Genomic DNA, 12554 nt, shown 5'->3' on the forward strand with positions numbered 1-12554 from the left:
CTATAATGACAATAGCCCAAATTCTTCATAGTCACTTGGTTTACGAAAGATGTCCTCTTGGAAGAATCAATGGTATTTATTAAGAATTTCACAAATTTCTTGTGCTCGATTCAATGTGACTGATTAAATCTTCAAATAACTTCGGAAAGCATTGAGAAACAACATCTTGCAATATTGCACCAGCCATTTTCCTTTGGATTCCGACGTTATTCTTTTAAAAAATGTGAATGACTCATACATCAAAATGTGTACGGAAATGCTGCGATAAGAATCATTACAGAAAATTGTGAAATTTTTTATTTTTTTTTATTTCGTATTTACATGTTTCCATCTCCGGTTAACTTCGTGACACAAGAACAATATAATGTACGAGTACCATGACGAAGTAACTCGCGATGCTGGCAATGTTTTAGCACAGGTATCATTTTAACTTGATGTCGTGAGATGGGTAAATTAAATCAAACAGAAAACTGCATCACCTTCTCTTTTGTAAGTCCAACCAATACGTGTTCCACGCCGTATATCTTGCAGAAACAATTCCTAAAAAAATCTTTCTTCGTGAAGGGATCTGAAAATGACCTCATGTTGGAAACTATGGAAGAGAGAGGTTAGTGAAGAAACGTTTTTATATTTTTTATGTAAAATATGCTGGGTGGACACTATCGACCGCCCAATTATTACACACGTGATTCTTTGTGAAAAACCAATATCGAAAAGCGTTTTCCGTTTTGGGATCGGACTAATATTTCAAATGTTATGAAGTTTTGTGACGTGTCATTTTTATAACTGATAGTTACGCGCCAAACACCCAACGAAAGTAAACTTTTACCCCTGTAAGTTGGTTGCAGCTTTTTGAAAATGAACGTTAGAAGCTAAGAGTTCGGTCTTCTTTTATCACGATTGACATCTTTGCTCTTCGTGTAGAGAGACGTTATAACCTTGTTATTACGTATTAACTTCGCCGGCTATGTTAATAAATTTATCACCTGATTTGTAAATTGTTTAGCCAAATGAGATGTTTTTTTTCCGCCAAATTTTTCTCTGCTTCACTATCAAGTCAGATTTTTTTTGAGAGGAGGTGCATACAGTGCATACGTGTTTTACCGCGAGATCGTTTTTTTACCCTGTTGTTTTAATCGGATCACGTGTTGATCAATAAAACGGCAATATTTTTTGAGAAATTTTTTTTGAGCAAAATTTCATCGAAATTGTTACGTGTAAATAGCTTCAATGAAGAATGTAAAAATGATAGCTTGTGTGTGAAAAGAAGGTGTGACTGGTGGAAACAGTAAAACAATAACGATTCAATCAAAAACTTTTAATTAAACTAATTATTTTATGAATTGACATATTCAAAATAATTGGTGATTTCAGATTTTAATATTGATTATTCATCCAGTCACATTTCATATCGAATTCTACATGTTGCAATGAAGATTTTTCATTTCCTTGTGACTGCAGTTGATTTTTATCACGCTGTCTGTTATGAACCCGTACTGTCATGATGAATTTACTTTTTTTTTACAAAAAATATTTTAACGACTTCGAAATTCATTTCATCAACATGATTCGCCCAGAACTTTGTCATTTTCTCAGATGAAGTTTCATTCGAGGAAGTGTTTATAAGAGGACGGTTTTGCCTCTGTCCCCTCTTAGTGACGGACTTGAGGTGCTACTAATTTTGTCGCCCCTTTGAGATTATCTTTCTTATATTTCGTATTTAAATTTTTTCCAGAAAAACCATGCATCCCACCATCCCCCCCCCACAGATCTCAGAAAGCCACCTCTTTACCTCTTTACTTTTTGTTTATCTAGATATGGTGTTTTGAATATTGTTTCATACACGCTCTCATACCATAAATTGAGATACAGTAAAAACTTCAAACTGTATTTGTTAGACTTCATCATGACAATTTCTAACTGTGATCGATATCATTCAACAAGCTAATTGTGTTGCAGAATTACAATCAAAAGTCGTGATGCAACATGTAAAATTAAAAATCCTTGAAACTTCTAAATTGGAACTGGGGAAAAAATTATATTCAAAATTGTTAGTGACAGTTTATCCATTTAAACGAGACAAATCAAATGAACAACAGGCGTTCTGTAACTTGCGCAACGCAAAAACATTTTTAATTTTGGGTATAACAACCGAGTAAAAAATTTGAATACTGCAAGGAGAAAAAAAATTGCTTTATCGATTTTTCTTAAGACTAGTTAAATTTCTATCAGCTTCAAAAATGCCAAGTAACGTTTGGTATACGTTCGGTGGACTTGGCAAGATTATGAAGTGACGTAATCAATTTTTAAACAGTTACTCCTCCATAATTATTGGTCAAAGTAAAAAAAAACTGAAATTACCTTTTCATATTTCGAAGCCGCCTGACAGTCGAGTGGTTAGGGAACTAGCTTCTCACTGTGCAGGTCTGGGTTCGAATCCCGGTTCGGGCATGGATGTCTACTAACCTAACACTAACAAATTCCCTGGACGGATCATGCTGATCCCTTGGGAATACGTGAAGATCACGTTATTATTATTATATTAGTTTGTGACAGGGAATCACGTGTATAATTATTGGGCGGTCGATACTACCCACCCTGTATAAATTAAGTTTCATATATATATACAGGGTGTGAAGTTAAATCCTTACACCCTTAATCTTTTGAACCGTTAGATATAAAAGCATACTTTTAATTAGAAAAAGTATCCAAATAACATGTCCATATCAGCTATGTGATTTCACTAGGAGGACGTATATGAATCGAGATATAAAATTTAATTTACGGTCCTTCGTTCTCTAACTTCCAGTTGGGAAGATGTTGCCGTCTCTTCTGATCCCAACAAAAAAAAAATTCCACGTTTCTAAGTGCAATACTCACTGCGATATTCGAATTCGAAAAACGGAGGAAATTTGGGGAAGAACAGCGTTAAATGCGGATAAAACAGTTTTTCCGTATTTAACGCTGTTCTTTCCCAAATTTCCTTCGTTATTCGAATATCTCTGATACTTTTGTCTAATTGAAAGTATATTTCTATAACCAACTGTTCAAAAGATAAAGGGTGTCTAAGCACTTAACTTCACACCATCTATAACTTAATTTTTTTACTTGAACTTATTCAAAACTTTACTTGTCAGTTTGAGTTGCTTTTTAGTCTTTGATTTCATTGTTTTCTAAAAGAAACTAGTTGTGTTTTTCACTTGTAATGTTAGTTTAATGTGAAATATTTTGGCAAAAAGTATTTACTATGAAGAAATCAAGTATTGTATGGACTAAATACAGTGATCTCTCACTTATAATACACCTCTTATTTTTCTGTTTCTCTCACTTATAAGACGATTTCCTTTTATCCGGTTAAAGTTATAGGTAAATAATGCTGTTCACTTATACGCCTCTCTGAATTATGTGTCTTTTTTTGTTGTTCCTTTGCATCGACACACAAGTGAGGGATCACTGTACAGTGCAAAGTAACCCCATTATTTTGGCCTTTTGTCTTGAAATCATTCGCAAACATTGTTTTGGACAATTACTCTTGTTTGACATCAGAGACGGCATCCTACAGACAAACATTAAAACATACCAGAGAAAGATTTTCTACAAAAAAAGAGTAAATATTATTAACATATAATCAACATATAGAGTATAAATAAAAGGTATCTATGAGAAAACCAGACTCTTTGGCGTTGTAAGGTTTTGGGGGTTGTCGTTTCAACAATTTCCGTCATTCCTGCTTTTCAATATCAGGTGACTAGCGTGTCGCAGCAGCACCACCGCTGCCGACATTACTTGCAGTTCAGCAATATTATTAACCACTTTACGATCAAGGACATAATATTGCGTCCAAACGCCAGTGGAATAAATCCAAAAAAGTTCTCTGTTTTCTTTCCTAACTTCTCATTACCGCGAAACTTTGTTGCAACCCTATGAAAAAAGGAGTTCTTTTTTTTACCTCTGTAATGTATTCTTCTATCATATACATGTACATAAAAGTGAAAGTGAAAGAGAACAGGTATATATATAGTTGAGGGTGAAAAAAGAGATAAATCTACTTCGTACATTACTTTTTTAACTGTATTATAGATAAGAGAGAAAGAGTACAATATCTATTATACTGTTTTCTTTTCATTTGTTTTTTCCTTCTTTTTTCGAACATGCGGTTAGGTTACGACAAGGTTACCATATTTATTGCTGATTCACGGAGATCATCCAAATTTCTTGCCAATCGCTTGTAAGCGAAGCGATTAGGAAACGTACCGTTGATGTCATAATAGCTAGAACAGAGTTGTTATCACAACCTTCTAGTTAATGTTTGATCCTAGGCGAAACATTCCACGGAAAATGAGTGTTTTGAACGCGTCCATTTCCCTATATATAATTTTCATACAACTGCAGAACGCAATTTTATTTCAACGAGCAGAAAATCTGCGACTACAACACGATTATTTTTCTCTTACAGCGTTATTTCCTTTCGTGCATCTTTCAAAAAACACGCCACCTTCTACGTATTTTGGCGAAGAATTCATGATACACCAAGGTAAGAGATTTAACTCATGTTCATTTTTCTTTATTTCCAATATTCTAAGGGAGTGGTTTCCAAACTGAGCTACTCGGTAAGACGAGGATATTTCGCGTAATTTTTCTGGGGTTCCCTGTTATCAAAAGGGCCGCAACTAAGGGGAGCATGTGGGCCGTGTGCCCCGGACGCATATTCCGCAAATGCATCGCTATTCCGCGATTACACAATTTTTTCGTAATTTTTTCCACATAGCCAATCACGTTGCTTCAGCCTCTACGATAAATTCATATTCGTATCTGATCACCGAACAACGGTGCAAGAAAAAGGTAGATATAACCGCTGTTCCCCGAGACATTTCAAATGCGCAATCGCGCTATTTTCAATGCAATATAAACGATTTTTAAATCAACAGATTTAAACAGTGGCACCACAAACTGGAATATTCAAACAGCTAAAGGCGAATCACGATTTCAAATTTCTGAATATGTGATAGAAAATCTTTGCAAATTTTAGTGAAACATTTCTTCAATTTATCAATGCATTTGTCGATAAAAAATCGACTAAAAATAAACAGGTAAATTATAGTATGAAAAAATATATCGTGCATGTTAATAACCTTAAAAGGCTATAAAATGTTTATACATCTATTTAAATATAAGTGAAGAAAAATGAAAAGATTTAAATCATTTTTGGACGAGGAGGGGAAAAAAAAATTGGCGAACGAGATGGATTGATTTTTTTTTTTTTTTTTTTTTTTTAACCTTGGCCTTCAGGGTCACAGTCTGATATCCTATACAAAGGTTTTTAACAGCTAGCTGGCTGATGCGAAGATATATTTTGGAAAGAGCGAAAATTCAACTGCTCCCCTGCGGGGAATCGAACCCACGCCCTAGACCACTAGACTACAGAGGCAACGAAAATCTCAATCTTTCCTTGGAAGTCGTGTGCACTGAACGGGACCGTACATGAAGGTACATTAGGTACTTCGGACCTAACTCAGGTCAAAGCTCACAATTGCTGACTGCCACAAGATGGAGCCACTTATCCGAGGATGATGGGATATCATATCGACTTATCCGAGGATGATGTAGGTGATATACCAATTCAATTACCGGATCAGGGCCTAAGACTGCTAATTACCTAAAGCATATAATTTTAGTGAACCCTATACCAGAAGCGTGAAAATTGTTTTTTTCGAAATTTATTGCTACCTACATCACTCACTACCATTAACTACGGAATTTCACTTTTCTCTTAGCAAATTAAAGTAAGCAATGTTTGTATGGCATACAGTGTGACAATCGAAGTTATGCTAATTACGAAACCTTGTGACCGAAAGTACAACAGATCGTACGATAGTGAGAATTATCGTAAACCAAGAAGCGATGCGATTGGCTGAATAGGGTCCTTCACTGAAAAAATCACGGAATAGCGGTGCATTTGCGAAATATGCGTCCCGGACGCTGGACCGGAGGGGATGCCGAATTTACCATTTAACCGCTCTTTCAAAATTAGGTAGGGACACCGAAATATATGCTTGCCCGGCTAACCAAGCAAAACTATCAAGGGTTAAACGCTAAGCAAAACGTTGAAAACCTCTGAAAGCATTAGTACAGATAAATTTTGCTAATTCGAACTTGGTTAATTCAATTTTAGGAACTCCCCTTGAGCTTCCTATTCAATTTAATGTTAAAACTACGTGTTTAACTCCATCTTTTCTTCGTCATGTTTTATACTTCGTGGATTACTGATCTTTTTTAGAATACAACATGTAGCCAACATTGAAAAAATTACAATCAACAAAACCCTAAACTTTTTTGTTGTGGTTGTAAGCAATAAGTCAGAAGCAAAGTTTTCTTTGCTAGTTCTACAGGCTAGTTTTTATCTTTCCGTGGGCAACTGGAGTTTTATCGGTTCTTGGATGACTTCACTAAAACCTGTCAAAAGCAGATGTATATGCCAGTAAGGAAATACGAAAGTTTGTGTGTGTGTGTGTGTGGGTGGGTGTGTGAATGACAATCAGACGGAATGTTTAAAAGCTGGAATGCTGAAATCCCAGAAACTTACCTGTTAAAATGTTTTGGAGATTCGTGTTTCTCTAAAGTTATTGTTCGCATATTTTAGAATATCCATGTAGCTTAGCAACACATTCACCATGTCTCTTATTATTGTTCAACTCTAGGGGGTAAGACTGTGGTTGCCTTACGGATGAGCACATTGGTGAAGAAAAAATGAAATAAGTCACATTAAAAATCTTCTCATGAAGAGGACGAAAACGAAAATAACAACAGCGGTCCCTACTTCAACACTTACAGAAGCTACGAACATGTTAGAAACATAACGCCGTTGAAACCCGAAAAAATCGCATCTTTCATTCTCCAGAATCTTCTCAAGCCAGGAAAAAAGAAAATTACAATTACAAATGAAATATTTTTCGTGCTCGTTTATGTTTCATACAGCAGGGCCGGAACTAGAGAGGGCGGGGGGGGGGGGGGGCAACTGCCCCGGACGGAAAAAATTTAGGGGGCGGCAGTTTTAGGTGGGAACAAAGAAAACCGTTACAAAATTATATAATTTTAAAGGTGTTGGGGGTGGCAAAAATCCTAGTTACGGCAGTGCATTCAGGGGCATAGTGAATTATAATATTCAATACATTTTTATAATCGAGTTTTTGATTTATGTGAAAGTATAGTTATCCTATATTGATTAATTGGATAGTTCGAACTTTTTTTGCCATCCTCTTGAGCTTCGAATTAACCAAGTTCTATCGTATTTCATGACCAAAAAAATTTGGAACCACTGTTTTAAGGTATTTGATTCACATAGGTAACTCATTCTTCATGCTTCCAGAACACTTTTTCTTATTGAAAGTCTCAGTAGTCATTGTAAGTGTTGAGATTTCAAAGCAACCAGTCTTGGTATCACATTTTTGTTGGCGGAAACATTAGAATCATTAGCTCGGTTTGATTGTTATAAAGGTCTCTTCGCGTTTCTCCTCCATTTTGGACTCGAGGAACAATTTCTGCTCTATAATTTCTATGGCGGAACCCCGTAGGCAGTGGCGTCGGAGCCGGGGGTGCTCAAGCACCCACGATAATTTGTGAAATGCATCCGAGCACCCCCCAGAATTGATTCACAAATTAAAATTTCCGATATAATACTAAAGATGAGCACCCACAGTTTCGAAACACTTCCGACGCCCCTGCCCGCGCGCGCGTGTGTGGTGTGTAGGCCAATTTTTTTTATTTTATATTTATCTAAGAGTTACTCCGATTCCCTTTTCATTTAAAAATATTTATACCATAATTATTTTTTCTTCAAATTTACTCTATTTTTTATTTTCCTCGAGCGGCCAGAGCTCTTGTGGCTCCGCAGTGCACCGGTAGAGAGGCGCTGCCCTAGAGCAATGTTTCCCAAACTTTTGGTTCCATCGCCCCTTCTTCAAAATTTTTTTCTCTCGTCGCCCCCACACTATAGCAAACCCATAGGATCCTGTTATACTCGCAGCTTCTATGCATTGCCCACTTTAAGAAATATTGCCGTAGAATCATCCTTCCGCTTTTCCCGAAGCTTAGTTCGTCCTGGCCTAGAGTATATAACGTACGGTTTTGGGGACCCCACCTTCAGGAAGACTTGGTTGAACGAGTGCAAAGAAGAACTAGAACACTAGCGTGCATGCAAGACTTGATTTCCTGAATGTTTTCGTTGGAACAATGTCCACGTCTTGAAGATATGATTGAAGGAATTAAGATTTTCAATGAGATCGATATGATCGATCATGAAATATTGTTACGCCGTTATTCGAATGCGTCTATTCGCTGATACCAGTTTCGGTTAGTTAGGTTGTTAATTGCAGGTTGTGTCGAAGGGAGTTATAATAGCTTAACCTTCGGATGGCTGTTGTTGTCGAGTGGTCAGAATGGCGGACTCGCATAGCGAGGACCCGGGTTCCAACCTCATCGGTGCCACAGTGGTGGTTGGCTGAAGTTGATTTTCTGTATCTCCATACTTCAAGACGCGAATGCGAGCAGATCTCCTCGTTTAAAACAATCACTAAAGAGAGCAGCAGGCCTACAACGGTACAAATATTCAATCACCAGATACGACTCACAATTTGAAATATAGATGGCAGCAGTAAGAATTTACACACAATGCTATACAGGGTGAATCCGACCTATTCTGCCAAACGAAAAGGGAGTGATAGACGAGCCCAAGTCTACCATGAAACACCCCACCGACCCTGTCCTATCCGGAACCGTTTTCGAGTTATGGTGGATAATCGATTATGAAAAAAATGCGTCAAGTCTGAAAAACCAGAATTTGTGAAGTTCCTTAACCGTTTGTGCCCCAGGGGGTTTTGAAAAAACACTGTCGAAGAATCCCAAACAGCGCAACCGCGCTTTCCCTAAATGAGTAGGAAAAGACCCAAGCAGCGCGATATAGAGCTTGTTTTATTTTATGTCGAGAAATACCAAGCGGCGCGATAGCGCTTCTTGTATTTGTTAGGTAACGCGATTCTCGTCTTTTTCTCATCGCTCCGTCACATTTATTGCTGTTTGCAAAGCGATCGGACGTATTCTTGCGTAAGTGTTTCTCATTGTTAATAATTGTGTGTTTCAAAATGATTAGACGAAGCAACGCAAAAACTAAGTAAAAAATTAATCTAGATTTACTGTTTAACTTTTTTAAATTTGGTGTATCCCCAAAAAGGTAGAATGAATCAAAAAGGAAAATCTATGAGCATAATCACAAATCCATGTGAACATATTATTGACGACTACTTTGTTCCTGTAAAGTGCAAAAGACAACGCATTATTATAGTATTATTCTACCTATTGTAAAATGTACTATTTACATTAAAAGAAGCTGTGTGTGTGTGATGTACTTGCTTCAGTAAATCTGAGCGCGCGACTTCAACAATCGGTAACGCACCGTCAGTTGTCCACAATGTTCGAAATGTACTGGGTTTTCTCGACATAAAATCTCAACAGCGCGATCGCGCTGCTTGGGACTCAAACGGTTAAAGACCTATACGCAAACTAAGCACATGTTTGGAAAGCGCAGAACAAATGCTATAAGGTGTCACCAATTTCATCGAAATATCTGGTTTTAAATGGTGAGCTACAAGCGCTGGCTTGTTGAAGTAGATATTCAACGAAAATTCAGAATTGGCAATTTGGTTTTGCATAGAAAATCCTATAAAGTGACATTACCTCTATCTACAGGATATTCGTATTTAATGGCGAGCTGCAAGCGCTGAGAGATCGGTGAAGTGAAAAATCGAATTGTCGCCACAACCTACTAAAATTACTTCGACGAACGCAGATTTCAGTGATGTATATTGGAAACAAAAGACTAAATTTCTCCTGAACTAGATGACCAATTTTGATTTATTCTAGGCTCTTTCTAAAGCTGGTGGAATGGACTAGTTTATGGCAAATTTGACCGATTATAGCTAGAAGGGTGTTTGTGGAATTGGCGATTAATAATTTTGGCGACAATTCAATCTTTGTGTTTGTAGCTCGCCACTAAAACCAGATATTTCGATGAAATTAGCGTCACCTTATAGAACTTTTTTTACGCTTTCCAAACATGTGCTTAGTTTGCGTATAGGTCTTTCAGAAGCCGCTGTGGTGGCCGAGTGGTCATAGTGACGGCATTGCGGGGACCCGGGTTCGAGCCCCACCGTCGCCACAGTGGTGGTCGGCTGAAGTTGGTTTTCTGTGGTTCCCAACTTCGAGGCGCAAATGCGAGCCGATCTCCCCGTTAAAAAGTCTCGCCACAGAGAGAGCAACAGGCCTACAAACAGTACAAATATTCAGTCACTACACATCACTCACTTCAATTCTGAGATATAGATGGCAGCACTGAAAAATCATACACAACACTAGATACGCACTCAGACTGTTAGGTACACACACTTACAATTCCGGCACAACTCGCTAGGTAGTAAATTGCCAATGGTGATAGACCTGCGTTGTGCTCGGTATGAAAAAAAAGGTCTTTCAGAAACTTCACAAATTCTGGTTTTTCTAAGACTTGATGCTTTTCTTCCCTGTAATCGATTATCTACCTAACTCGAAAACGGTTTGAAATAGGACAGGATCAGTGGGGTGTTTCATGATCCACTTGGGTTCGACTATCACCCCTTTTCATTTGGCAGAATAGGTCAGATTCACCTTCATACGCACTCAGACTTAGTGCGCACACACACATTTCCAACACCACTCAATCAGTAGTAAATTACCCATGACGATAGACCGGAGTTGTGCTCAGTTTGAAAGAAAGCATACATTCGGTTGTCGTGAATATTTCTCCATGATAGACAGAAATTTGCCTGTTGTGTGTGTGGCTTCTAATTTTACATTTTTTTCACTGAAATCCTTTATGAGGGCATGGTCATTTATTCTAAAAAAATACTTGATGCAATTCCTGCAAGAAAATTTCTTGAAAAATTTTCTAAGTTTATATAATTTGTAAATGTAATTAAAATAATAAAAATCAGACTTAATTCATTGCAGGTTCCTTCCAAGAAAGACGTTTCTATCAACGAACCGATAGCTGTCCTTGCAAAGAGAGCATTTGCAAGAAAGCATACATTTTATTAGGATACATGAGCCTGGAATCTTATGCTAATGAGAACCTTATAGACACATGGTCAGAATGGACAGGTGTGAGGTTCATCAATGGCTTTCTTAAAAAAGATGTCTTTGTGAAACGATATTCGTTTTACAATCGAATCAAGCCTGATGACAAGAATCTTTTCATGTACATACTATTAGCAGAATGTCATAATGTAGATTTTGTTAACAAAATGCATCTTTTAGCTTTTGTTCAAGGAATGCGGGTAGAACGCATGTTTGGATACATGTCAGCGTATAGAGAATGCAGTTTGAATGAAGCACAAAACATTTCTAATGAAATATTAGCAGAAACAGATGTCAGCAAAGTTGAAATTTGATTGCAAAAACTAACAATAAAACTACTGATGCACAAATAATATTTTCATAGTGCTGCATGAACTTTGTATTTCACACAATCGATATAACTGATACTAATACTCAAAAGTTTGTTTTAAAAACTGAAGAAATTGTTTGTGAATACAATTATTAAACTAGCTTCAGTATTCATATACATGAGAAATAAATATTTTTTTTTACATCTCAGTTGAGCAAAATAAGTAGAAAGTGAAATAAATTTTGGAGGAACACTTCTAATTTGTGAAAAATATTTTTTTTCCCACCTAGCACTTTGGCAAATGTTAGCCAACGAAGCTAAATAAAAAAAAATTGATTTCAAAGTTTCAAAATTATTTTTTTAATAAAACAATATTCAAATAATATTCAAAACAGTGTTATACAGAAATTCATGAATTTTTTGTACACATATGAGGATTTTGTGAGCATTATGACGAGATCAAGCAAAATAAGGCAAGTCAAAATATATATAATATATGAGTATACATTTCATATAAGCAATCAACCCCTAGTGTAAAAACCCAAGGACCAATGAAATGTCTGTAATGGTTTAATGGACAACCGACCTCCACAGCAAGTAGGTCAATTTTTTATGTGAAAACTCATGTGAATATTACTTAAAAGATTTTAGTTGTTTATGATAATTTTCCATTTAATAAGAATAAAATATTCAAGTCTGCTTGTTCATCTTTGCAGATTATGTTGAGAAATGCTGATAAAATATTTTTCAACCCAATAAATTTTAATTAGTTATTAAAATTGAATTTCATATTTCTTTTAAAGATATAAATACTTTATTGAAAGTGAAATTAATGTTATAATAACTTAAGTTATTATTACATTGCCTCAAAATCCCTATATATATATATATATATAATTCCTTTTTTTTAAATTTTTCCCCTTCAAATCACACAGTAATAAAGTAGAGAAAACTTTACTTAACATCCCCCCCCCCCCCTCCGCAACAAGTATTGCTGGCTGGTCTGAGTGGATATACATTAAAGGTTGACTATACTAACCTTTTGCAGCCCTATGTCGAGGTGGACTCAACATAGGACTGC

At 36.4% G+C, this 12554-nt stretch overlaps 1 protein-coding gene across 1 annotated transcript; it reads left to right on the top strand.

The window, feature by feature from the left end:
- On the top strand, positions 1 to 11477 carry LOC149072188 (uncharacterized). Its single transcript, XM_089246777.1, has 3 exons — positions 1 to 607; positions 4457 to 4534; positions 11038 to 11477. Exons 1-3 carry the CDS (start codon positions 445 to 447, stop codon positions 11475 to 11477), a joined length of 681 nt encoding a protein of 226 aa, XP_089102903.1. The 5' UTR covers positions 1 to 444.
- Positions 11478 to 12554: the final 1077 nt, after the last annotated feature.

The sequence above is a fragment of the Pholcus phalangioides genome, unplaced genomic scaffold, assembly GCF_987345545.1.
Source record: "Pholcus phalangioides strain wild (caught in Gottingen) unplaced genomic scaffold, Ppha-v1.0 ptg000017l_1, whole genome shotgun sequence".
Classification (NCBI taxonomy): Eukaryota; Metazoa; Arthropoda; class Arachnida; order Araneae; family Pholcidae; genus Pholcus; species Pholcus phalangioides.